Consider the following 27,166-nt stretch of genomic DNA (forward strand, 5'->3'; position numbering starts at 1 on the left):
CATTTATTGCCCATCCCTGATTGCCCTTGTTTAGAGGGCAATTAAGAGCCAGTCACATTGCTGTGGGTCTGGAGTCACACGTAGGCCAGACCAGGTAAGGACAGCAGATTTCCTTCCCTAAAGGACATTAGTGAACCAGATGGGTTTTTTTTTGTAGTAAAAACCCATCTGGTTTACTACTGTCCTCTAGGGATGGAATTCTGCCGTCCTTGTACTGGTCTGGCCGACATGTGACTCCAGACCCACAGCAATGTGGTTGACTCTTAACTTAGGGATGGGCAATAAATGCTGGTCTAGCTAGCGATGCTCACATCCCATGAACGAATGATTTTAAAAAAGAGCTCATCTTGGGGTGAAGTATTACACTAAAGTTTTGAACAGTCTGGTTCAGCCTCAGACAGTTGCCAGGGAGAGAGATGAAGTCAGTTGTTAGGGAATGGAGTTTGTAGTAGGGACTGAAGACAACACTTTCAGTCTTCCCAGTATTTATATGAAAGAATTTTCTGTTCATTCATTACTGGATGTCAGACCAGTCAGGAGAGTGTGTGACTTCAAGGCGAACTTGGAGAGTTGGTGTTCACATACACCGGCTACCCTGGTCCTAGGTGCTGGAGGCTAGTGGTTCAGGAGATTTGTCAAAGTTATGGTCGAGTAGTAGGTATATAAAATCCCTCTCCTTCAACTGCTGCCTCTCCTACTTCTCTCTCTCTCTCTCCTTCCATAGAGACCAGAGTCTTGCATAGGCCCAGTCTGGGTGGAAGGTTCCATTAATAAGAACTAGGAGCAGGAGTAGGTTATTCAGTCCCTCGAGCCTGCCCCGCCATTCAATACGATCATGGCTGATCTCATTTCGGCCTCAACTCCCGCCCTCTCCCCATAACCATTCAACCCGTTACTAATTAAAAATCTGTCTATGTCCTCCTTAAATTTATTCAGCGTCCCGGCATCCACTGCACTCTGAGATAGTGAATTCCACAGATTCACGACTTTGAGAAAAGTAATTCCTCCTCATCTCTGATTTAAATCTACCACCCCTTAGCTTAAAACTATGGCCTCTTGTTCTAGAATGCCCCAGAAGAGGAAACATCCGCTCCACGTCTACTTTGTCTCTCCCCTTTAGCATCTTATATACCTCAATTAGATCTCCTCTCATCCTTCTAAACTCTAGCAAGTATAGGCCTAAACTGCTCAATCTCTCCTCATAAGACAAGTCCCGCATCTCTGGAATCAATCTCGTGAACCTCCTCTGAACTGCCTCCAATGCAACTACATCCTTCCTCAAGTAAGGGGACCAAAACTGTGTACAGTGCTCCAGGTGCAGTCTCACCAATGCCTTGTACAGTTGCAGCAATAATTCCCTATTTTTATACTCTATTCCCTTAGCAATAAATGCCAAAGTTCCATTTGCCTTCCTTATTACCTGCTGTACCTGCATACTAGCTTTCAGCAATTCATGCACGAGGACACCCAGACCCCTCTGCACTGAAGCATTCTGAAGTTTCTCTCCATTTAAATAATAATAATAAATAATAATAATTCCCTGAAGGACATTAGTGAGCCAGTTGGGTTTTTACGACAATCCAGCAGTTTTTATGGTCACTTTTCCCTGGTGCCGGCCCCACAAATTACCAGATTCATTCAGCTCCATTTCACAACCTGCCTTTGTGTTTCTGTGGGTTCTCCCTCACTCCCTTTTTTCTGTTTTACATCGATTTCACAGGATATTAGAAGGGGAGGATTTGCAGCCCAATTTATCATAATGTGAATGTCACCGGATTTTGAACACGGAAGGAGAAAGCACTGTTCACAGTGGAGAGAAACCGTACACGTGTTCTGTGTGTGGTCGAGGCTTCAGCCAATTATCTGACCGATCAGAACATAAATGCAGTCACAACAGGGAGAAGCCGTGGAAATGTGGGGACTGTGGGAAAGGATTTAATTACCCGTCTGACCTGAAAACTCATCGGCGCAGTCACACTGGGGAGAGGCCATTCACCTGCTCCGAGTGTGGGAAGGGATTCACTCAGTCCTCCCACCTGCTGATACATCAACGTGTTCACACTGATGAGAGGCCATTCAGATGCTCTCACTGTGGGATGCGTTTCAGGCGATCATCTGACCTCACTGTACACCAACGAGTTCACACTGGAGAGAGGCCGTTCATCTGCTCCAAGTGCGGGAAGGGATTCACTCGATCATCCAACTTGCTGATACACCAGCAAATTCACACTGGGGAGAGACCATTCACCTGCTCCGAGTGTGGGAAGGGATTCAATCATTCATCTGACCTGCTGCAACACCAGTGCGTTCACACTGGAGAGAGGCCATTCACCTGCTCTGAATGTGGGAAGGGGTTTACTTGTTCATCAGACCTGCTGACACACCAGCGAGTTCACACTGGGGAGAGACCATTCATATGCTCCAAGTGTGGGACAGGATTTGCTCGCTCATCCACATTACTGAGGCACCAGCGAATTCACACTGACGCGAGACCTTTTAAATGCCCAGTCTGTGGGAAGTGTTATAAAAGCTCCAAGGAACTGTTGTCTCATCAACGTGTTCACACGGATGAAAGACCATTCAGGTGCTCTCTCTGCGGGACTGGATTCAGTCAATCATCTGACCTCACTGTACACCAGCGAATTCACACTGGGGAGAGGCCATTCACCTGCACGGAGTGTGGGAAGGGATTCACTCAGTCATCCAATCTGCTCAGACACCAGCGAGTTCACACTGTGGAGCGACCGTTTAAATGCTCAGACTGTGGGAAGCGTTATAAAGGTTCCCAGGAACTGATGTCCCATCAACGTGTTCACGCTGATGAGAGACCATTCAGGTGCTCTCAATGCGGGATTGGATTTAAGCGATCATCTCAACTCATTGTACACCAGCGAATTCACACTGGGGAGAGACCGTTCAGCTGCACAGACTGTGGGAAGGGATTCACTCAGTCTTCCGCTCTTCTGAGACACCAGCGAGTTCACAAGTAATTACCGTGATTGGATTTTACAGCTGGTCACACCAGGACTGGGCCATGTTCTTTGGGGTCTGTTTTTGCTGATGTTCACAGAATCACAGAATTTTAACGGCACAAAAGGAGGCCATTCGGCCTATCGTGTCTGCACCAGCTCTGCAAATGAGCATCATGGCCTAGTGCCATTGCCCTGCCTTTTCCCTGTACCCTTGCACATTGTTTTGATCCAAATAACCATCTAATGCCTTCTTGAATGCCTCAGTTGAACCTGGCTCCACCGCACTTCCAGACAGTGCATTCCAGACCCGAACCACTCGTTGTGTGAAAAAGATTTTTCTCCTGTCCCACTCGCTTCATTTGTAAATCACTTTAAATCTGTGCCCTCTCGTTCTTGATCCTTTTACGAGTGGGAACAGCTTCTCCCCGTCTACTCTGTCCAGACCCTTCATGATTTTGAACATCTCTATCAAATCTTCTCTTAGCCTTCTTCTCTCCAAGGAGAACAGCCTTAATCTCTCCAATTTATCCCCATTGCTGAAGTTTCTCATCCCTGGGACTATTCTTGTAAACTCCTTCTGCACTCTCTCCAATGTGTTCGCATCCTCCCTATAACATGGTGCCCAGAACTGTACACAATATTCCAGCTGAGGTCTAGTGAGTGTCTTATATAAATCCAGCATAACTTCCCTGCCCTTGTACTCTATGTCCCTATTAATAAAGCCCAGGGCACTATAAGCTTTACTAATTGCTCTCTCCACCTGTCCTGCCACTTTCAATGATCTATGCACATATACACCCAGGTCTTTCTGCTTCTACATCCCCATGTTCTTCCTACCAAAATGCATCACCTCAAACTTCTCTGCATTGAACTTCATCTGCCATCTATCTGCCCACTCTACCAACTTGTCTGTCCTCTTGAAGTTCCACACCGTCCTCCTTGCAGTCCACAACACTCCCAACTTGCATATCGTCTGCAAACTTTGAAATTGTCCCCTGCACACCAAGATCTAGATCGTTAATATATATCAGGAAAAGCAAGGGTCCCAATACCAGCACCTGGGGAACTCCACTACAAACCTTCCTACAGCCTGAAAAATATCCATTGACCATTACTCTCTGCTTCCCAGTTTTCAGCCAATTTTGTATCCACATTGCTGCTGTCCCTTTTATTCCATGAGCAATAACTTTTCTCAGAAGTCTGTTGTGTGACACTGTGTCAAATGCGTTTTGAAGGTCCATATACACTACATCAACTGCATTACCCTCATTCACCTTTTTTGTTACCTCTTCAAAAAACTCCAGCAAGTTAGTTAAACTTTAGTAATCCATGCTGGCTCTCCCTTATCAACACATATTTTTCCATGTGACTACTAATTCTATCCTGAATAATTGTTTCTAGAATCTTGCCCACTACTGAAGTTAAACTGACTGGTCTGTAATTGCTGGGCTTATCCTTGCAACCTTTTTGAACAAGGGCATAATGTTTACAATTTTGCAGTCCTCTAGCACCACCCCTGAGTTTAGGGAAGACTGAAAGACTATGGCCAGTGCCCCTGGAATTTCTACTCTCACTTCTTTCAATATCCTTGGATGCATCTCATTTGGTCCCAGTACCTTGTCAAGTTTTAGTACCGATAGTCTATTCAACACTTCCTCCCTATCAATTTTGAACCCTTCAGAGTCTGTCACCATGGCTTGGGTAGCATCTACCTCCTTAGTAAAGACAGATGCAAAGTGTTCATTTAATACCTCAGCCATGGCCCCTTCGTCCATGTGTAAATTCCCTTTTCGGTCCCCAATCAGCCATACTCCTCTTTTTATCAACTTTTTACTATTTATATGCCTGTAGAAAACTTTGGGATTCCCCTTTATGTTGGCTGCCAGTCTCTTCTCATAATCCCTCTTCGCTTCTCTCATGTGCTTTTTCACCTCCCCTCTGAACCTTTTGTATTCCACTTGGTTCTCAATTGTATTTTCTACCTGACACCTGTCATAAGTGCACTTTTTCTTTTTATCTGAATTTCAATCTCCTTTTTCATCCAGAGAGCTCTGGATTTGTTAGCCCCACCTTTCCCTTTAGATGGAATATAGACTCATGGACGTTTACAGCACAGAAGGAGGCCATTCAGCCCATCGTGTCTGAGCTGGTCAACAAAGATCTAACTACACTAATTCCATTTTCCAGCACTTGACCCATAGCCCTGGAGGCTATGGCAACTCAGGTGAATGTCTAAATACTTGACTGTGCCCGAACCAATTCATTTTTTGAAGGTAGCCCATTGTTCAGCTACAGTTTTTCCTGCCAATCTTTTGTTCCAGTCTATCTGGCCCAGCTCCATTTTTGTTCCATTGAAGTCGGCTCTTGTCCCATTAATTATTCTTACTCTGGATTGCCTATCGTGCTTTTCTCATCATCATCCTAAAACATGCAATACAATAATCACTATCTCCTAAATGTTCCCCCACTGACACTTGATCTACTTGGCCAACCTAATTTCCAAGAACCAGGTCCAACAGTGGATTAGACACATACTTCTGGAGAATATTCTCCTGAACACAATTTAGGAACTTTTGTCCCTCTCCGCCCTTTACACTACCACTGTCCCTATCTATATTCGGGTAATTAAAGTCTCCCATTATAACTACTCTATAATGCCTGCATTTCTCTGTATTTTCCGTGCAGATTTGTTCCTCTACACCCTTCCCGCTAGTTGGCGGTCTATAGGCTACACCAAGCAATGTAATTGCACCCTTTTTGCTCCTTAACCCTAGCCAAATTGATTCTGTCCTTGAACCCTCTGGGACATCCTCTTTCTCCAGCACTGCAATGCTCTCCTTAACCAATACCGCCACCCCTCATCCTTTCCTTCCTTTCCTGTCTCTTCTGAACACCTTGTACTCGGGAATATTGAACACCCAGTTCTGCCCTTCCTTGAGCCAGGTCTGTTATTGCCACAACATCACATTTCCACATGGCAGTCTGCACCTGTAACTCCCCAAACTTATTTACTATACTCTGTGCATTTACATGCATGCACAATAACCCTGATTTGGCTTTTGTTACTTTCTCCCTTGCCCCGACTTTACCTATTAACTTACTCTTCTCTAAACTAGTACTCTCTGTCCCTCCCAGTATTTTGTGCACCCTGGTATTCCTCTCTAATATTTTCTCTTGGTTCCTGCACTCCTGCTGAGCTAGTTTAAAGCCCTCCCAACAGCACTAGCAAAACGCCCTGCAAGGAGCTCAGTCCCGGCTCTGTTCAGGTGCAATCCATCTGGCTTCTACAGGTGCCATCTCTCCCAGAGCCTGTCCCAGGAATCTAAAGCCCTCCCTCCGGCACCACTTTTCCAGCCATGCATTCATCTGCCTTATCCTCCTACTTCTGTAATCACTAGCACATGGCACTAGGAGTAATCTGGAGGTTACTACTGCTGAGGTCCTGCTTGTTAATTTTCTACTTAGCTCCCTAAATTCTGATTGCAGGACTAAATCCTTCCTCCCTAAGTCATTGGTACCAATGTGGACCACGACCTCTGGCTGATCACCCTCCCCCAGAAGAATGTCCTTCAGCCGCTCTGTGACATCCTTGACCCTGGCACCAGGGAGGCAACATACCATCCTGGAGTCACTTCTACGGCCACACAAACACCTGCCTGTTCCCCTAACTTGCATCTTTCTCCAATTTCTCTCCTATCTTCTATCTCACTCAGAGCTCATCTTGCCTTCTGCTTCCTTGACACTATTCTCACTAAACTGCTGACCATCCAACTTCCACATTTTAGACGATATCCTTAACGGTTCTCTCTCTCTTTTGGTACTGTCCCTCTCACGTTTAAATCCACTGTTGTCTCCCATCATTAAAAAAACCTTCGACCCCACCGTCCTCTCCCTCTCTTTTTGCTGACTTTGCACTTGCTGGTAAACTGTTAGATCTTTAATTTTTTTCAAGTTTGGATAAAAGGTTACTGACCTGAAGCATTCACTCTGTTTCCTTCTCCGTAGATATTTGACCTGCTGAGGTTTTCCAATAGTTTGTTTTGAGGTCGTGCGAACATACGAATTAGGAGCAGGAATAGGCCACTCGGCCCCTCGAGCCTGCTCTGCCATTCAATGAGATCATGGCTCATCTGATTGTAACCTCATTCCCGTCTACTCCCGATAACCTTTCGCCCCCCTTGCTTATCAAGAACCTATCCAGCTCTGCCTTAAAAAGATTCAAAGACTCCCCACCGCCTTTTGAGGAAGAGAGTTGCAAAGACTCATGACCTTCTGCGAGAAAAAAAATCCCCTCATCTCTGTCTTAAATGGGCCACCCTTATTTTTAAACAGTGACCCCCCCTAGTTCTAGGTCGGGTTTCCACCTGGAGTATTACAGTATTTTGTTTTTGGGTCAGAGTGGATCCGTTTTCTCTGGAATGAGACAACAGGAACTGTCACCCTGTTCGACATGAAACTAAACTCACTGTTAATTCCTCATCAGTAACAATGTTAAACACAAAGTTTCCAGCCAGGATTGAACCGGGGACTTTCTCATATAAAGTAAAGGTGATAATCACTGCACTGGGGAAATGAGTGTGAATCCCCCCCGGACAGAGGGGAACTGACCATCCATCTCTAGCTCTAATTCCCAAACAGAAAATGCTGCCAAGAATCAGCAAGTCAGGCTGAGTCTGTGGCCGCTCTCAGCGTTTGAAACCGTCATAATGCCCGGGTGATTGACGGCAGCTCCGGACCAATAGGGAAAGGGAGGGAGGGAGTGGGGCGGGGGGAACTGGAAGAACGCGCAGGAATGGCTGGTCCTCCAACCAATCGGAGTGAATGGAGGGGCGGGGGCTCGGCTGTGACTGAAGCATGCGCAGTGCGGGTAATGGCGATGGGGAGACGGGTCCACAATGGGTAAAGGGGGGGACGCCGGGGCGGAGGGAGCGATGGATCCGGCGAGTGGACGGAGAGGCTCCGGAAACATGTTGTGTAAACCGCAAACCCCGGAAATAAACTGACCGGTTCCCCCCTCCCCGTTTGCACCGAGCGGGGCCGCAGCTCCCAGATCAATGAAGAGCCGGTTTGTATCAGGCTGGACATTGGTTCTTTTATTCATTCACGGGATGTGGGCTTCACTGGCTGGGGCAGCATTTACTGCCCATTCCTAGTTGCCCTTGAGAAGGTGGTGGTGAGCTGCCTTCTTGAACCGCTGCAGTCCATGTGGTGTAGGTACAGCCACAGTGATGTAAGGAAGGGATGTTGACCCAGTGACAGTGAAGGAACGGGATATATTTCCAAGTCAGGAAGGTGAGTGATTTGGAGGGGAACTTCCAGGTGGCGGTGTTCCCATCCAACTGCTGCCCTTGTCCTTCTAGATGGTAGTAGTCGTGGGTTTGGAAAATGCTATCGAAGGAGCCTCGGTGGATTCCTGCAGTGCATCTTATAGATGGTACTCACTGCTGCTACTGTTCGTCGGTGGTGGAGGGAGTGAAGGTTTGTGGATGGGGTGCCAATCAAGAGGGCTGCTTTGTCCTGGATGGTGTCAAGCTTCTTGAGTTTTGTTGGAACTGCACTCATCCAGGCATCCTTTGCTCCCTCGGCTTGACACATTTATTTGTCTGGCTAAAAGGATGGCCTCTTTCCTCATGTTCACAATTAAAGTGGTGGATTCCCCAGGAGATGGCTGACATTTAAGGGGACAGTAAAGTAATATAGGACAGAGATATGCCTGGTGTTTTTATATGATATATATTAGATATGTTATTTATGATTCTGTCATAAAGTTAATTTATTATTATTTCTAGTCTTGTAACATAGCACTGTGCTATGTTATATATTTAGAGTCAGTCATTATGGCACAGAAGGAGTCCATTCAGTAATTCAAATCCAAGCTGATTCTCTGTAGAGTAACCCAGTCAGTCCTATTTCCCTTCTATATCCCCGTTCCCCTGCAAGTTTATTTCCTTCAAGTGCACACCCAGTTTCATTTTCATATCATTGACCATCTCCACTTCCACCACACAGTGAGTTCCATGTCCAGCAGCCTGCCTGAACATTTTCAGGTCTCTGTGTCCTGGACAGGAAGCGATGGGCATGGATCTGTTAGGTCAGCAGATTGAGATTGGATGGAGAATATGTGGGATCGAGATTGACAGTCTTTGGGGAATGAAAGAGGAAAGAATGTTCCATAGAAAGTAGACTTGTGTGTTCTGAATTTCTATCCTGTACTGACAGTGATGACTTTGAGAAACTAACTCCATTTACAGGATATTAGAAATGGAGGATGTAAAGACAGAAATCGCAAACCAAACATTACATCCAGACCTGACTTGATTTATGGGAGCTCAATATCATCAGTCTTTGAACTAGAAAGAGAAATGTTTGTTCTGTCTGCTTCAACAGATTTTAAAAGTCACTGTGTCTGGAAAATCACCAAGAAGCTCGCGTACACACACACGTGAGAGAGTTCCAATGCACTGACTTTGGAGAAAACTTTAACCAGATGCACAGACTGAAGAAACATTGCACCATTCACAGCCGGGAGAGACCGAACACGTGTACTGTTTGTGGATGAGGCTTCAGTTAAACATCTTACCTCAAGGAATGCAAGGACACCCGAACCATGGAGAAACCATGCAAATGTGGGGAATGTGGGAAGGGATTCCGGTCCCCATCTGCGCTGGAATCTCATCGCCGCATTCACACTGGGGAGAGGCCGTTCCCCTGCTCTGATTGTGGAAAGGGATTCACTCAGTTATCCCACCTGCAGATACACCAGCGACTTCACACCGGGGAGAGGCCGTTCACCTGCTCTGATTGTGGGAAGGGATTCACTAACTCTTCCAATCTGCGGACACACCAGCGAGTTCACACGGGGGAGAGACCGTTCACCTGCTCCAAATGTGGGAAAGGTTTCAGTGATTCATCCAGCCTGCTGATACACCAGCGAGTTCATACTGGGGACAAATTATTCAACTGCTCTGTATGTGGGAAGCAATTCAGCCGATTATGCAACCTTCTGCGACACCAGCGAGCTCACACTGGGGAGAGGCCATTCACCTGCTCTGAGTGTGGGAAGGGATTTGCTGATCCATCCATCTTGCGGAAGCACCGGCGAGTTCACACTGGGGAGAGGCCATTCATCTGCTCCATGTGTGGGAAGGGTTTCACTCAGTTAACCAACCTGCTCACACACCAGCGAGTTCACACTGGGGAGAGGCCTTTCATCTGCTGTGAGTGTGGGAAGGGATTCAGTGATTCATCCACCCTACTGCGACACCAGGGTGTTCACACTGGGGAGAGGCCGTTCACCTGCTCCATGTGTGGGAAACGATTCACTCGGTCATCTCACCTGCTGAGACACCAGCGAGTTCACCAGTGATTACAGGGGTTGGATTCTGCTGTGATTGCTGCTGTCAATCACATTCAAGACTGAACCATGTTCATTCTGACAGTTGGTGAAGTGGGAAGGTCAAAGGGTTTCTTTCTGCTGTACTGGCCAGTCTTACAACTTTGTTTCCAGTGGTCTGGGAGTGCACATTTCCACTGAAATGTTCCACAGAAGCTGATGAAGGTCATTTATTGCTGCAAAAAGAGACATGCTCTCGAAGTTTTCATATTGCACTTATCAGGACAAACACAAGAACACCAAATTTCAAAGGGAGCAACTATTTATACTGCGTGAGAAAAGGGTGCTGATTAGTTGGCAAGTCAGTTGCGATTGGTCAAGTTGTTGCCATGGAGAATTCACCAGAAAGCTCGTGACCTCAGCATTTAGTTGGATTCAAAAATGTTGCAATGCCTGGACATGTCCATTTTGGCTTTAGAGTATCAGAGCTTTATGATGGTCCAATGTCACTTCCCTGCTTTTTTACTCAATGACCTGGATTTTCAGAGTCAGAAAGACTCACCTACCTTCAAAAATTGTGGGTGGGACCCGGATGCGGAAGTCCCACTCCCAGTTTTCACAGATCCAATTTTTGCCAGTAGGGGACAGGGGCAGTGCTTGATTCACACCCAAGTTGAACCTGAACTCAGCAGAGCCATCTGAACTCAGCACTGAGTTCAAACAGGCACCATTTTGCCTTCTGCAAGGGAGTTAACTCATAGTGTGAAAGTCATGACTTTATGGAGTAGACGTAAAGACTCTTGTTGGGTGGATAGGGTCTGTTTAACTGTCATGATCGAAAGTCTTTTTTAAATCCCCTGCTCTCCTGACTTCGTCTGCAGCTGTCAGTGTAAGTGAAAAAAATAATTGGCTATACAATGTAGCATCAGTCCCAGCAGTTTCAGTAATTGCTGGCATTTCCCTAAGGGCTATTTATGAATGCTTGGCTGACTTCCAAAACCTACAGTCATCTCAGCAGCTGTTCTGAGTCCACACTTTGACAACTTAAAGAGACCATTAAGGGTTTAGCTGCCTTTGAAGTGGTATGGACAGAAGTATGTTGGTTTTTATATGAGATTAAACAAAAGTTTTGAATAAGGTTTCAAGAATGGGAGTTTTGTTTAATTTTAGATTTTTAGAACTTTATTTTATTTAATCTCAACCTGGCTCCTGGGGTCTGCCCATGGTGAATAATGTGAGTTGGGATGTAGGGTAAAAGGGGCTATGGGGGGTCCGTGCCATGGCAAGAGTTGGCATGAGCTGGCATGGAGTGTATAAGGGCCTTGGGGTCAGGAGGGGGCTTGCAATTGGCTCACTTGCAATTAGTGAGGAGGGATTGTGTTGGGTTGCTGCCCCTGGTGGGTGGGCAATTATTCCAAATAATCATGTCTATTAATTTATTTTTAAAACATTCTCTTGGCACGTGGGTGCCACTGGCGAGGACCAGAGATTCCAAAAGTTAACAATGCAACTGGGATCAAGCCCAGAGAATGGAGGCAGGCCTTTTAACCAGCTCACCTCAGTGCTCGGGCATCCTGTTAACCGCCTAAGCTCCGATTCCGGTGGCACAGCAACCAACTCCATCCATAACCACCACCTCAAAGCACCACCCCCCCCCCCCCCCCCCCCCCCCCTCCCCCTGCCCCCGAGTGAAGATCACAACATTTGGGAACCTTTAGACCGAGGCAGGTCCGGCAATTGGGAAATTTCCAGATCCAAGCTATCCACCTCGGTACCGAAGATCCAACCCAAGCTCTCTATTTCTGAAGCTCAAGATCCCCCATGCTTTGCTAATTCCTCTCTCACTGTGTCCTGCCACCTTCAAAGATCTCTGCACATGAACCCCCAGGTCCCTCTGTCCCTGCTCACTCTTTGGAACTGTGCCATTACGCCTGTGTTGCCTCTACCTGTCCCTTCTGCCAAATTACATCACCTCAACTTTCCCTGTATTAAACTCCATCCGCCACTTCAGAGAATGTGAAGGGGAGATTGAAGTGTTAAACTAAACATACAGAGAATAGGAGGCACTGATTGCTTTAATATGTCACCCACAACTGAAGATCCTTTAAATGCACATGAGGCTCATAGAGCACAGTAGGAGGCAATTGGAGGCTCTTTGAAAGAGTTTTCCAATTAATCCCATTGCCCTGCAATTTTTTCTTTCTTTCAAGAATCTGTCCAGTTCCCTTTTGAACGATACAGTTGAATTTACTTCCAGTCGGTTTTGAGGCAGTGGATTCCAAATCGTAACAACTCGCTGTGTTTTTAAAACAAATAATTCCTCATCTTGCGTGTGGTGTATTTGGATTTTCAAAAAGCATTCGGAAAGGTGTCAACCAGGAGGTTCATACACAAAATGAGGTCTCAATCCTCATGAATGATCGAGATGAGGGACTGAGTGTAATGTATCCAAATTTGCTGACAATTAAACAAGGATTTGCATTTCTATAGCGCCTTTCACAACCACAGGATGTTTCAAAGCGTTTTACAGCCACTTTTGAAATGTAGTCACTGGTGTAATGTAGGAAACTCAGCAGCCAATTTGCACACAGCAAGATCCCACAAACAGAAATGTGATAATGACCCAAATGATATGTTTGTGGTTATGTTGATTGAAGGATAAATATTGGCCCAAGACACCAGGAATCAAGGCCCGGGAGAGTGGGGTTCAGACAGTACCAAACAGCAGGACCTGGGATGTTGTGGGTGGGGGAGGTGAGTAGGTGTGGGCCGGGCTCGTTGTTTCAAACAGTTTTGCATCGTCCTCACTGAGCAGCTAGAGCTACAGACCTGACAGACCAGCTTAAAAAACAGATCTGTCAGGCTGAGCGTTCTGATATTTTCTAAGTCAGTCTGTCAGTGTCAGGTCAATTTCACGAGTCGCTGCTGCTGCCTCTGACCTTCAGGCAGCTTTGCAATTCCAATTTTTTTGAAAAGCCCGCCAGGAAACCACAAAGCTGCCCGAAGGTGAGAAGCAACAGCAGCAGAAACTGAGAGTTTTCCTGCTTGAGAAATAGTCAGTCAAATCCCTGTAATTTTACAACCAATTGGATGCTGTTGTGGGTAGGGGGTGGGGGGGAGGGGTGGGTAGGGGGTGGGGGGGAGGGGTGGGTGGGGGGGAAGGAGGGGTGGGGGGAAGGGAGGGTGGGGGGAAGGGAGGGGGCATGTTTAGAGGGGGTTGGGGGAAGTTTGGAGGGGGTTTGGGGGATGTGGGAGGGAGTTTGGGGGATGTGGGGGTAGGTTGAAGGGGTGGTTGGGGGTAGGTTTTGAGAGGGGTTGTGGGGAAGTTTGGGGGTTGGGGAAAGTTCGGAGGGGGTTTGAGGGGTAGGTCAAGGTTTGGAGGGAAGTTGGAGGGATTTGGGGAAGTTTGGAAGGGGTTGGGGGAAATTTGGAGGGAGGTCGGGGAAGTTTGGTGGAGAAGGGGGGATGGTTGGAAGGACGTTCAGGGGAGCTAGAGGGGTTTTGGGGGTAGATTAGGTACAGATCTGAATTGTTTTTGTAAATGTAGTGATTCCTTTGTAGCCACTTTGCTAACATCAGTTGATTGCTCGGTGATTAATTATCTTTAAATAATCAGCATTGGGCCTCCACTTTCACCATTGCTACTGTCACTCTGCCCACTGCATGCAGGTATAATGAAAGAAAGACAAAACCTACATTTATACAGCACCTTTCACAATGCCCCGAATCACTTTCCAGCCAATTCAGCACTTTTGAGTTGTAGTCATTGGTGAAATGTAGAGGATGTTATCTAATGGTGGAGCAGGCTCATGGGGGTGAATGACCTACTCCTGCTCCTAATACATATGTGTGTATGGAGATAGGTGTGATGAACAGTACTCGATGGCCTTTGTCATCTATAATTATCGTGCGAACAGAGGGTGTAATCCTGGCTGGAGTTCTGTTTATTTCGTTGCTGGTGAAAGTTTACTGTGAGCAGGATTTGTGGGATGAGATCACCAGGACAGGAGTGCAGATTGAGCTCAGTGTGAATCAGTAACCTGTTTTACTATACATAATTCACAAGAGTCTTTTCCATATACTTCAATATTGTCCTTTTGTCCAGTTACCTGTTATCTCGCTCCATCTTGCTGTTTTTTCTGAGTTTTTTGAGGTTAGAAATATCGTGATAAAGTTATGTTGCGTTGCAGATATTGAAAATATATTGTGGTGAGAAGCAGCAATCAGCAGAGTCTTCGGACTTGCTGATGACCAAACAGATACAACTGTGAGCCATTCAGTCTTCGTTCTCTGGCCCCTTAAAAGGTCTGTTGCACGGAGAAGCCTGAGAGCCTGGAAACAGGAAAAGCACTGGGGCCCAGGATTTCTCTCCCAGTCCCTGCTGGAGATAACTCTCCTGCCCTTCTTCGAAATAGTGGCTGTGGGTTCTTCTACACCCACCTGAGAGGGCAGACAGGGCCTTGGTGTATTGCTCGACTGAAGGACAGCGGCTCTGACAGTGCGGCACTCTCTCAGTGTTGGCACCAGGAATGTCGATTTTGATTTTTGTTCTTGGGCCCCTGGATTGGGACTGGAACCAATAACCTTCTGACTCAGAAGTAAGAGTGAGATCCACTGAGCCACAGCTGACACGATAGACAATACAAATTTAGAAAGGGAAAGTTACCCTTTAAAAGCCCCCACCCTTTGCCTCCAGCACCTAAATCTAATAATAAAAACCCTAGTATAAAAAACACATACAGGACTGACAAATGTTACAGTGTTGGTTTAGAGCCAAAGTTTTGAGTTCCCATTTGAGTTCCTACGCCTTTCTGTCTCTCTATTGCGCATGTGAATGACAGCCAGGCGATGGAGCTGAAGGCTCAATGTAGCTGAGAATAACAGGGTTTGTGGCCCAGTTAGGAAACTGCCACGGACGTCGCACTAATAGAGGGACGTCGCACTAATAGAGGGAGACAGGAAGGTGCCGGAGGACTGACTGGGAAATGGGTCTCCAGCCAATCAGGGAGGGAGTGATGGTGGTGTGACCTCCCCGGGGTTCAATGCTCCTGTGTCCAAAGTGGGGAGTCATGAGGACAGGGTACAGAGGAGCCAAAAAGAAACCATTTGGATCCAGAACATTGTTAAAACATCCTTTTACTCTGGTTGTCTTTGATCCTCAAGTAATTTTCTGGTTTTTTTAAACCATGTTCTGTTACATTAATAAATTTTATCAGTAAAAATATTTGATTTTGCTGGACTTTTGATTAGATTTATGCACTTTAGGGAAAGTGGGTGAAAGGAATTGGCAGGCTGTTTTAACAGAAAGTGAGTCCCTCTAAGGTAATTGGCAAAGCATCCAGGTGAGATGATGGTGGGGGAGTCCAGAACCAGGGGTCACAGTCTGAGGATATGGGGTAGACCATTTAGGACTGAGATGAAGAGAAATTTCTTCACCCAAAGAGTGGTGAGCCTGTGGAATTCGTTACCACGGAAAGTAGTTGAGACCAAAGCATTGTATGTTTTCAAGGAGTTAGATATAGCTCTTGGGGTGAAAGGGGTCAAAGGGTATGGGGAAAAAGCAGGAGCAGGCTATTGAGTTGGATGATCAGCCATGATCATAATGAATGGCGGAGCAGGCTCGAAGGGCCCAATGGCCTACTCCTGCTCCTAGTTTCTATGTAAATTTTATTTTTTTCACACAGCGAGTTGTTCTGATCTGCCTGAAAGCAGATTCGATTATTTATTTCCAAGGTGTAAATATTTGAAAGGGAAGAATTTGCAGGGCTGTAGGGAAAGAGGAGAGCAGTTGGATGAATCAGAAATTCCTTTCAAAGAGATGGCACGGGCATGATGGGCCAAATGGACTCCTGCAGCCTGTGAATCTGAGCTTCCTGTCTTTGTGAAGGTTAAAAGGGTCAAATTTCATTTCAGCCTCTTCCTGGTATATATATTTAAAGAGGCAAGTTTCTCTTTAGTTCTGAGGGACCGACATAACAATGTCTCCAATCCTCTATATATTTAAACATTGAAGATTGCATGGCCAATTGTAGTCAACAGCCTTCCTATAGCTCTCTCAGGAGGCAGCAAGAAAGCATTTTGACTGCTTAACAACAGCAACCTCCGCTGAACATGATTAAACCACAACAACAAAAACAACCTGCATTTGTATAGCACCTTTAATCATCTGCTTCACAGGTGCCATTACTAAACAAAATTTTACACCGAGCCACATAAAGAGATGACCTGTAGCTTGGTTTTAAGGAGTTTCCTGAAGAAGCACAAGAGATCAAGGGGCAGAGAGGTTTAAGGAGGGAATTCCAGAGCGTGGGACCCAGGCAGCTGAAGGCAAAGCCCCCAGTTGTTATGCAATTGAAGATATTGAAGAGGCCAGAATTAGTGGAGCACAGATATCTCAAAGGGTTTTAGGGATGGAGAAGATTACAGAGATGGGGAGAGGGGGATGTGAGACCATGTGGTGATTTGAAAAAAAGGATGCTGGGGAGGGATTTGAAAAAGAGGAGAATTTTAAAATCGAGGTATTGCTTGAGTGGGAGCCAGTATTGGTCAGTGAGCACAGCGGGTGATAGGTGAATGGGACTGAGTGTGAGTTGGGAGACGGGCAGCAGAGTTTGTTGACTGAAGAAAACTGGTCCAGTTCTGTACATTTCCCATTACACTACTTATGTCTAAGATCGAGCTGACATCAAACCTTTCCAATGGGATTGTGTAATCCGCTGATGTCATCGCATTCTATTGTGATGATGTCATAAGATTACATCAGCATTTTTCTGATTATATAATCAGCTGACACCAGACTATATACTTTATTGGGAGTGTGGGATTAGCTGATGTCTGTACAATCCTTTACCTTTGCGCAGTAAGCAGAAACGGTCGTTTGTGTGATTTCATAAATAGAATTTTTAACTACATGTACATAACTTATTTTTGAATCCGGAAATGGTCCGGATCGTGAACATTTACCACTAAAATTAACCAATTTGCTAGTGCAAGCATATGTGACTTTTCAGCCAATTTGTTGTTCTTATTTACAGTGAATTGTTGGGGAGAAAAAAATGTTATTTCAACCAATCTCCCAATGTTATCAAATCCTTTTAAACATTTGAATATTGCTGAAAAAAGAGACATGCTGTCAAAGCTTTTCTTCTTGCACTCATTAGGATAGATGCAAGAATACCAAATGTCAAAGTGAACAACAGTTTATACTGTCTGAGAAACAGGGTGCTGATTGGTTGTCAAATGGACCCCGACTGGTTGAGGCATTGCCATGTAGAATGCACCAGGGAACAGTTACCCAAAGCTTTTGTTCAAATTCAGAAATGGCAAGTCGACTCTGATTGGTTGAGATGCTGCCATGGGGAATGCATCAGGGAACAATTGTCCCCCAAGCTCCTGTTTAATTAAAAAGGCAAAATGCTTGGACAAATTCCTTTTGTGTGCAGAAAACAGGGCCCACTATTTGAATATGAAAAATCCAGTGCCTGGATCCAGTTTGCATGTTCACTACATCTAATCATTTCTTCCTTTGGCCATACTCTATTTGTGTACCACGTTTTGTTCAAATCCATCCATTAGTTTTTAAGATATATTGTTACAGACAGACAAACAAATAGGGATGAAAACATTCTCTGTAAGGACAAAGCTGAAAAAAATAAATGTTTTTATTAAGACCAAGGAAGCCTTAGGCTAATCCACAGCCAACAACCTGCTCTGAAAACTCTGCTGATATTTTGACAGCTGTGATAAATTCCACCCCAGCAGCAGAGACAATCCACAACATTCCAAAGCAATCGCCATTTGAAATTAAACAAACCACAACAATTGAAAAGAAAAAGTCAATTCTCCTGATTTCCCAATGTGAACGGATCCTTCAAAAAAATTCCAGGATCCGGAACTGCACCAAAGATAGGACAGTTCTTGCATGGTTGGTGTACCAAGTTTCGGTAAATCCATCCATTAATTTGTGAGATCAATTGTTTACAGACAAACATCTTCAATGGCAGAGGTACTTTCAGTACATTGACCAGCCCCAAAATCTATTCTCAGTCAGCATTTCACAGGGGGAAAGGGATGGATTCTCAGACAAGCAAGATAAGGCACCCCCTTTAAATAGCCAGTTCTCACAATGTATTCGGTGGCCTTTGGACGGAAGCAGATTGGACCACATTGGGAGTTCTTGCACTGCCTCTCCCCGCCACCCTCAGGTCAGCTGGCTCCTGCTCCTGCTGGAGAATCTGCCTGTAAGAATAGGAGTGTGTTGATTTAAAAATAAACTTGCATTTATATAGCACCTTCCACCACCTCATGGAGTCTCAAAGTGTTCCACTGCCAATGAAACACTTTCTGAAATGTGGTCGCACTGTAGGAAACGTGGCAACCAATTTGTGCATAGCAAGCTCCCACAGACGGCAATGGCCAGGGTGTCTGTTTTCACTGATGTTGATTGAGGGATAAATATCAGGCACCAGGACACCAGGGGAGATCTCCTCCCCCTCCTGCTCTCCTTCCAATTGTGGCCATTGAATCTTTTACATACACCTGAGAGGGCAGACGGGGCTCTCGGGTTAATGTCTCACTGGAAAGACGGTCTCTCTGTCAGGACTGCTCTCCCTCATAACTGGCACCGGAGGTGTCAACCGTGGATTCTGGGGGCTTGAGTCTCTGGGTTGGGGATTCGAACGCAGCACCTCCTGACTCAGAGGTAAGAGTGCGACCCACTGTCATGCTGTGTTGAATAAAATCATCCAGCTGGTGTTCTAGAATGATGGAATGGTTACAACACTGAAGAGAGGCTATTCAGCCCATTGTGTCTGTGCCAGCCCTCTGCAAGAGCAGCGAACATAGTGTCATTCTGCTATCTTTTCCACATAACCCTGTCAATTTTTCCCCTTCAGATAATGATCCAATTTTCTGTTGAAAACCATGACTGAATCTTCCTCCAAGCCCTTTCATCCCTGGCACCATTCTAGTACATCTCCAATCCTCCCACTTCACCAGCTGTCAAAATGAACATGGTTCAGTCCTGGATGTAATTAACAGCAGCAATAACGGCAAAATCCAACCCCTGTAATTACTTGTGAACTCGACGGTGTCTCAGCAGACTGGATAACTGACTGAAACCCTTCCCACACATAGAGCAGGTGAATGGCCTCTCACCAGTGTGAATTCGCTGGTGTCTCAGCAGGGTGGACGAATCTCTGAATCCCTTCCCACATTCAGAGCAGATGGACGGTCTCTCCCTGGTGTGAACTCGCTGATGCATCACCAGGTTGCATAACTGAATGAATCCTTTCCCACATCCAGAGCAAGTGAATGGCCTCTTCCCATTGTGAACACGTTGGTGTGTCTGCAGGTGGGATAGTTGAGTGAATCCTTTCCCACAATCGGAACAGATGAAAGGCCTCTCCCCGGTGTGAACTCGCTGGTGTGTCAGCAGGTTGGATGACTGAGGGAATCCCTTCCCACATGTAGAGCAGATGAAAGGCTTCTCCCCAGTGTGAACCCGCTGGTGTGTCAGGAGGGCAGATGAATCGCTGAATCCCTTCCCACACTCAGGGCAGGTGAATGGCCTCTCCCTGGTGTGAACTCGCTGGTGCATCACCAGGTTGGATGACTGAGTGAATGCCTTCCCACACTCAGAGCAGATAAATGGCCTCTCCCCAGTGTGAACTCGCTTGTGTGTCAGCAGGTGAGATGAATTACTGAATCCCTTCCCACATTCAGAGCAGACGAAAGGCCTCTCCCCGGAGTGAACTCGCTGGTGTTTCAGCAGGGTGGATGACTGAGTGAATGCTTTCCCACACTCAGAGCAGGTAAAAGGCCTCTCCCCAGTGTGAATGCGTTGATGAGTTTCCAGCGCAGATGGGGTGCAGAATCCCTTCCCACAGTCCCCACATTTGTATGGTTTCTCCATGGTGCAGGTGTCCTTGTGTCCTTCCAGGTTAACCGCTCAGTTGAAACCTCGTCTTCAAACAGAACATGTGTACAATCTCTCCCCGCTGTGAATGGCGTAATGTTGTTACAGACTGTATAACTGTTTAAAGCTCTTTTCACAGTCAGTGCACTGGAGCACTGTCACTCAGTTGTCTGTGTCTCATTGCTTTTCCAGTCACACTGATGCTTGAAATGTTTTCCCACAGACAGAACATTTTTCTGTCCCACAGACAGAAAATTTCTCCTTCCACATTCAAAGGGCTGATGATATTCAGGTCCTGATGAATCCAATAACTCTGTCAGATCTTGATGCGATATTTGGTTTGAGTTTCCCAGATACAAGTCCTCTCCTAATATCCTGTAAAAGCAATTTACAAAAGTCATCATTGTCAGTGCAGGATAAAAATTCACAACACATAATTCTAGTTTCTATGGAACATTCTTTCTCTCGTATTCCCCAGAAGCAGTAACTCCCTGTCCCTCCATTCTCACTCTGCTGTACCTCCGAAATCTCCCGAAGGTGCCATTTCATGCTGATCAGCAGATCCATGTGCACTGCTTCCAGTCCAGGGCACAGGGGCCTTGGAAATCAATTTGCAGGCTATATATATATATGTATACATTACTGGATTTAAAATGTGCATAATGTACACTGCATTACTTGATTAAAGATACAGAGAGGATGCAAGGAAGAGCTTTACTTAGGAGCGAGTGTGCATGACCTGGAACTCACTGCCTACAAGGGTGGTGGAATTCGCGATGATCAGTGATTTCAAAATGAAATTGGTGGACACTTGAAGGAAATAAACGTGTAGGAGAACAGGGTATAGAGGGAGAATGGGAGGATAGCTCTACAGAGAGTCGGCATGGACTTGAGTTGCTGAATGCATTCCTGTGTTGTAATGACTCAATGACTGGAAATATATAACGGTAGCTAGAGTACTATATTACAAGTAGACATAGTTATAAATGAAAGTTATTATCGGTCAACAAAAAATATATCAAATATTTACCATATAAAAACACTCGACATATCTCTGCCCTATATTAGTTTACTGTCACCTTAAATGTCAGGCATCTCCTGGGGAATCCGCCTATTTTATTGGAAATACTAGGAAAGAGGCTATCCTTTTAGCCAGACAAATAAATGTGTCAAGCCGAGGGAGTAAAGGATGTCAATGTCTTTAAGAGAGAGCGAGAGAGAAAGAGAGACCAGGGCCAACCTTTCCAGAGTCTGCACCCTCACTGGATTCACTTCCTTTCCCTTCAGTTCCTGCAGGTCAACAATTTAAACCCAGAATTAGAAAAGAAATGGAAAGGGGGAGAAAAAGAAAGTGTTTTACTCACAGGTATTTGACACGGGACTGGGGAGAAAGTTTTCCTGTGTGAGAAGCTAAATCCTCCTTCAGAGAGAGAAGCAGCATCAGCAGCTTTGCTGGGCAGTAACGGAGAGTTTTAAAAATTCATCCGCATTCAAACAATGGGGGAAGCTCCGTGTCGTCATTGCGACAGTGCCCGCGCTCTGATTGGTTGGAGGACCATCCACCTTCCGGTCGTCCAGCTCCTCCTATTGGTTAACCTCGGTCCGACTACAATGAGGGAGAGGTAATCCGAGCGCGTGTTCGGGTGAGAGACTTTGACCATCAAGTCCATTGCTCTCAATGTGAACTGGGAACGTTCCTCTGAATCATTGTGTCGCCTGAGTCAGCCAATAGGACTGACTGTGCTCCGCGGTGACGTCCTCGGGTTCCAGTTTGCGGACCAGGCGCGCGGACACGGGAGCCCCACCCATTGTTCCCCCTCTCCCTGCACCTCCTCGAGCCAAAGTTTCCAGGCAACCGGCTGACGGCTCCGGCCAGAGCGAGAAGCCGCTCAGCGAATTGCCCCTTCCCCCTTTGTCGACGGCGACCGGCTGGTCCAAAAAGAGATCGAGAGCGACCGCTGACGGCAGCCGCACTGCGCCTGCTCCGGACAGAAAGCGCTTTCTGCGCCTGCGTGCTGGGCTGCCAGCTATGGGAGTGGGGGAGGGGACTGTGTAAAATGTTTTCTCCTCATTTTCTTCCAATGCAATTTGATTTTAAACGGCACAGCATTTGTTTTTAGCTTCATAAACATTAAAACTTCTTCCTCGGTCCAACATCTGTGAGTAAATCACTTTCTTTCCTTCCCCTGGGAAGTACAGAGAGTTGCGGGACTCTGTAACTGGAATTAGTGCCAAATATGCTGAGGGGGGAAATGCTGGTGATTTTATGGATCAGGCTGATGCTCCAGCTGTTTAAATTCATATTTATCCGGTCTATTGAAATGCTATTTGTCTGTTAATGCAGGCTTCATTTATGTTGAATTTAGTTTGATTGTTACAGGAATCGTTTTTAAAAAATAAAACCTTGTCCTTCTGTTTATTCCGTTGGGGTTGTCTGGGAATTTGTTTACTTTAAGGTTATTGGTTTCCACAGGGATCGTAACAACAGAGAAATGTCTAGTTATTTATTATTCTGTATTAAAGTTCATTTATTATTATTTCTAGTCCTGTAATAATACTGTAGCTGCATTATATATTTCCGGTCATAGACTCATTACAGCACAGATGGTGTCCAATTGGAAACTCAGATCCATGCTGACATTCTGTAGAGTAATCCAGTCGATCCCATTCTCCATCTGTATCCTCGTTCCCCTGAAAGTTTTTCTTTCAACTCCCTATCCAATTTCATTTTGAAACCATTGATCATCTCCGGTTCTGCCATCCTCATAGGCATCGAATTCCAGGCCACGACTACTCGCTGTCTAAATAAAGTTCTTCCTCAAATCCCCTCTGTATCGCTAATCAAGTATTACAATCTTTTTGGCTCCTTCAGGAGAATTGGGAGTGTATAAATGAGATATAACAGAGTGAGAACGAAGGGAGTAAAACAGAAAATGGTGCAAAAAAACTCAGCAGGTCTGGCAGCATATGTGGAGTGAGAAACAGAGCTAACATTTTGAATCTGTCTGAACATTCCTGAGAGCTCAAAATGCAGGGAGCATGTTGGGGATGGAGATTTACAGCTTTTGGGGAATGAGAGGGGAAAGAATGTTCCATAGAAACTAGAATTGTCTGTTCTGAATTTCTATCGCAGACTATCTGTGATGACTTTTGTAAACTCCTTTTACAGGACATTAGAAGGGGATGATTTGCAGTCAGAAAGTTCAACCCAAAGGTCACGTCAAGATCTGTCAGAGCCACTCGATTAATCGGGATCTGAATATCAGCAGCCTTTGAACCTAGAAGAAATATTTGTCTGTTACGTCTGCTTCAAAATATTTGAAACATCAGTGTGACTGGAAAACACCGATTCTCACACACCCGAGTGAGTGTATTCCAATGCACTGGCTTTGGAAAGAGCTATGAACTGTTGTACAGTCTGAAGAAACATTGCCGCATTCACAGCCAGGGAGACCGTACACAGGTTCTGTGTGTGAACGAGGCTTCGACTGATTGTCAAACCTGCAGAGACACAAGGGCACTTGCACCATGGAGAAACCATGGAAATGTAGGGATTGTGCGAAGGGATTCCGATGCCCGTCTGCATTGGAAATTCATCAACGCAGTCACACTGGGGAGAAGCCATTCACCTGCTCTGAGTGTGGGAAGGCATTCAGTGGTTCATGGCAGCTGCACGCACACCAGCGAGTTCATGCAGTGGAGAGGCCATTCACCTGCTCTCAGTGTGGCAAGGGATTCAGTGATTCATCAACCCTGCTGAGACACCAGCGAGTTCACACTGGAGAGAGGCCATTCACCTGCTCTGAGTGTGGGAAGGGATTCACCCAGTTATCCAACCTGCTAACACACCAGGAAGTTCACACCGGGGAGAGGCCATTCACCTGCTCTCATTGTGGGAAAGGATTCACTCGGTTATTCAATTTGCAGACACATCAGCGAGTCCACACCGGGGAGAGGCCGTTCACCTGCTCTGTGTGTGGGAAAGGTTTCACCCAGTCATCGAACCTGCTGCTACACCAGCAACTTCACACTGGGGAGAGGTCATTCCCCTGCTCTCAGTGTGGGAAGGGATTCACTCGATTATCCAGCCTGCAGAGGCACCAGCGAGTTCACACTGGGGAGAGGCCATTCATCTGCTCTGTGTGTGGGAAGGGATTCACTCAGTCATCCCACCTGCAGACACACCGGCGTGTTCACAAGTGATCACAGCGATTGGATTCTGCTCTTATTGCTGCTGTTAATTACATCTAGGACTGAACCATGTTCATCCTGACAGTTGGTGAAGTGGGAGGATCCCTTTCTGCTGGACTGGCCGGTCTCACAATTTTGTTTCCAGTGGGCTGATGCTCTTTGAGGCTTGTTGCGAATATCCATTGCACATTTCATATGGATCATTAAATAAAATGCTGTATGGATGGAAAAAGATATTCATGCATTTCTGTTTGGAATCTCCCAAAGCATGCCACGTTGCCATGGAGATGGGCTGTTGGAGTTAGAAGGTTCTTTTGTTTAATTTATCTGGGTATTTCCCACAGAAGGCAGTTGCACATCTGGGCTTGTGTAGTTTGCAGCTCACTTGGAGTTGGTGAGGGAAAAGAAGCTGGAAAATTTGCCCGGCTTGGAGCTAGAAGGTGAAATCTACAGTGGCCCTCCCAGTGAAAGGCCTTGTGGTAGAAAGCAGTTAGTCATATGAATTAGGAGCAGGTGTAGGCCATTCAGGCCTGTGAGCCTGCTCAGCCATGTTATAAGATCATAGGTGATCTAATTGAGGCCCCAACTCTACTTTCCCCCATAATCTTTGACTCCCTGTCAATCAAGAATTAACTCAACCTCAAAATTATTCAATAGCCTCCACTGCTTTCTGGTGAAGAGAATTCCACAATTGACGACCCTGTGAGAGGACAAATTTCTCCTCATCTCTGTCTTAAATGCGAGACCCCTTATTTTTAAACAGTGGCCCCTAGTTGTGGTCTCTCCCATAAGGAGAAACATCCTCAGCCTCCGAAGTGGCCAGGAGGCACAGATTTGTTTCAGTGCAAAAGGAGGCCATTCAGGCCATCGTGACTGCACCTGCTCTTTGCGTGGTCATTTCACTTAGAGCCGTTCTCCCTATAACCCTGCATGTTCTTCCTTTTCCGGTAACAGTCTAATTCCCTTTTGAATGCTTCAATTGAACCTGCCTCCACCACACTCCCAGGCAGTGCATTCCAAACCTTAACCACTCGCTGCGTGAAGAAGGTTTTCCTCGTGTCACTTTTGCTTCTTTTACCAACTACTTTAAATCTGTGCCCTCTCGTTTTTGATCCTTTCAGAAGGGGGAGCTCATCTCATTCTCCCCATCAACCCTGTCCAGACCCCTCATGATTTTGAATACACTTCCAGCCCACTGAAACACCAGTTCTTCACACTGGGGAGAGGCCATTCATCTGCTCTGAGTGTGGGAAGGGATTCACTCGTCATCCCACCTACTGGCACACCAGGGAGTTCACAAGTAACTATCGTGATTGGATTTTGCTGTTAATCACAAACAGAACTGAACTATGTTCATTGGGGTCTGTTTCTGCTGATGTTAATAAACTCCAGCCCAGTTATGGGGCATAGTATTGTGGATAAAATTCAGATCAGCAGCTTTGTGTTAAATACAGTGTGTTGAGTCTTTATAGTATCTCTGAGACAAGTTAGTTCCTTTTGAAGGGCTCTCCCTCTCCCCTGTCTCCTCCATCCTCATCGCCAACAAGTGTGAGAAGCTCATGTCACTAAGATTGAAACAATTTGATCAGCTGCCTCTGCTGCCTCCCTCCCTTCCACTAGATCACCAATCCAATTGACCTTGAATGTTCCCCCCTCGCCCTGAACGTGCATCTTTCTGTAGTTTCTCTCCCATGTCCCCTCGTTCCTTCTCAGCACTTAGCTTTGCCATGAGACCCATCTCCTGCTACCTCAGCCCTATTTTCACTCATCTGTTGATCTCCAAGCTTCCCATGTTCGTTAACATTGTTAACAGTTCTCTCTTCAGGCACTGCTCCTCTCTCCTTCAAATCTGACATTATCACCCCCTCCTCAATAAAATCAACCATTGATCCCACCATCCTTGTAAACCACTCCAAGCTCCCTTTCCCCTTCTAAGTCCTGAAATGTGTTGACACCTCCCAAATCCTGCCCATCTTTTTGGAATTCCATTTTTGAATCTGAACATATGAAATAGGAGCAGAAGTAGGCCATTTGGCCCCTCGACACATAAGATTTCTGCCTCTGCCACATTATCGAAGTAGCTCTTCTCATCGTCCCAAATTGCATCCAATGTAACCAAGGTAAACTCTCCCTCATTGTCCTTTGTCCTTCTTGGCCCATCTACAGTCTTTAACACCATTAACCAAATCATCCATAGGGATGGTGAATAAATGCTGGCCTAGCCACATCCCATGAATGAATTAAAACAAAAATTCCTTCAATGCCTCTTCACTGTTGTCCAGCTGGGTGGGACTGATCCCTGATTCCTTTCTTATCAAATTGTAGCAAGAGGATCAGCTGCAGTAGCTGTGATTATTTGAGGTTTTTTTTTACAAACTGACTCACTGGGAAAATGATCATGTGTCACTAGACATTAACATAAAAATGTTCCATTATCAGTCTCACACTGACTGTCTCTTACAGACCAAGTCCTTCTAAATATATCACCGCTCTTGGATTAGATCAACAGGGAAAAGTGAAGATGGTATAGTCCACAATCCAATCTAATAGCAGTAAAAATATCTGAAAATTCCCATTAAAATGCAAGGCATTGCAGAGCAACTGTGTCTTCTGTGACTTATTGAAACAAGAGTCATTACACAGATTGGCCAAAAGCTCCATTATTGCAGGGTGCGGATGGTAGAAGATGGAGCTTGATCTTTCTTATTTTTCAACACCGACATTAGCGGAATCTCACCCCCACTTCCCTAGAAT

General features: G+C 45.8%; 3 protein-coding genes across 3 annotated transcripts in view; 2 read left to right on the plus strand and 1 right to left on the minus strand.

Annotated features, from left to right (window-relative positions):
* Window positions 1-20,353, minus strand: part of LOC144697773 (uncharacterized) — a 40,434-nt gene extending 20,081 nt beyond the window's left edge. The window contains exon 1 of the mRNA XM_078569770.1: window positions 19,382-20,353. Within this exon, the coding sequence (XP_078425896.1) occupies window positions 19,382-20,218 (837 nt within the window). The 5' untranslated portion in view covers window positions 20,219-20,353. The remainder of the gene's footprint in view (window positions 1-19,381) is intronic.
* LOC144698195 (uncharacterized) lies at window positions 9,342-10,529 on the plus strand. Its single transcript, XM_078570154.1, has one exon. The coding sequence runs from the start codon at window positions 9,580-9,582 to the stop codon at window positions 10,336-10,338; it is 759 nt and encodes a 252-aa protein (XP_078426280.1). The 5' UTR covers window positions 9,342-9,579; the 3' UTR covers window positions 10,339-10,529.
* Window positions 20,354-23,570: 3,217 nt separating the features above from the next.
* Window positions 23,571-24,777, plus strand: LOC144698207 (uncharacterized). Its single transcript, XM_078570174.1, has one exon. It carries the CDS (start codon window positions 23,750-23,752, stop codon window positions 24,422-24,424), a length of 675 nt encoding a protein of 224 aa, XP_078426300.1. The 5' UTR covers window positions 23,571-23,749; the 3' UTR covers window positions 24,425-24,777.
* The last annotated feature ends 2,389 nt before the right edge of the window (window positions 24,778-27,166 follow it).

This window comes from Cetorhinus maximus, chromosome 23 (genome assembly GCF_964194155.1).
Source record: "Cetorhinus maximus chromosome 23, sCetMax3.hap1.1, whole genome shotgun sequence".
Classification (NCBI taxonomy): Eukaryota; Metazoa; Chordata; class Chondrichthyes; order Lamniformes; family Cetorhinidae; genus Cetorhinus; species Cetorhinus maximus.

What these genes read in the sequence shown, in the direction of transcription:
- LOC144698195 (XM_078570154.1), top strand. Translation starts at nt 9,580, where the DNA reads ATGGAGAAACCATGCAAATGTGGGGAATGTGGGAAGGGATTCCGGTCC.
- LOC144698207 (XM_078570174.1), top strand. Translation starts at nt 23,750, where the DNA reads ATGGAGAAACCATGGAAATGTAGGGATTGTGCGAAGGGATTCCGATGC.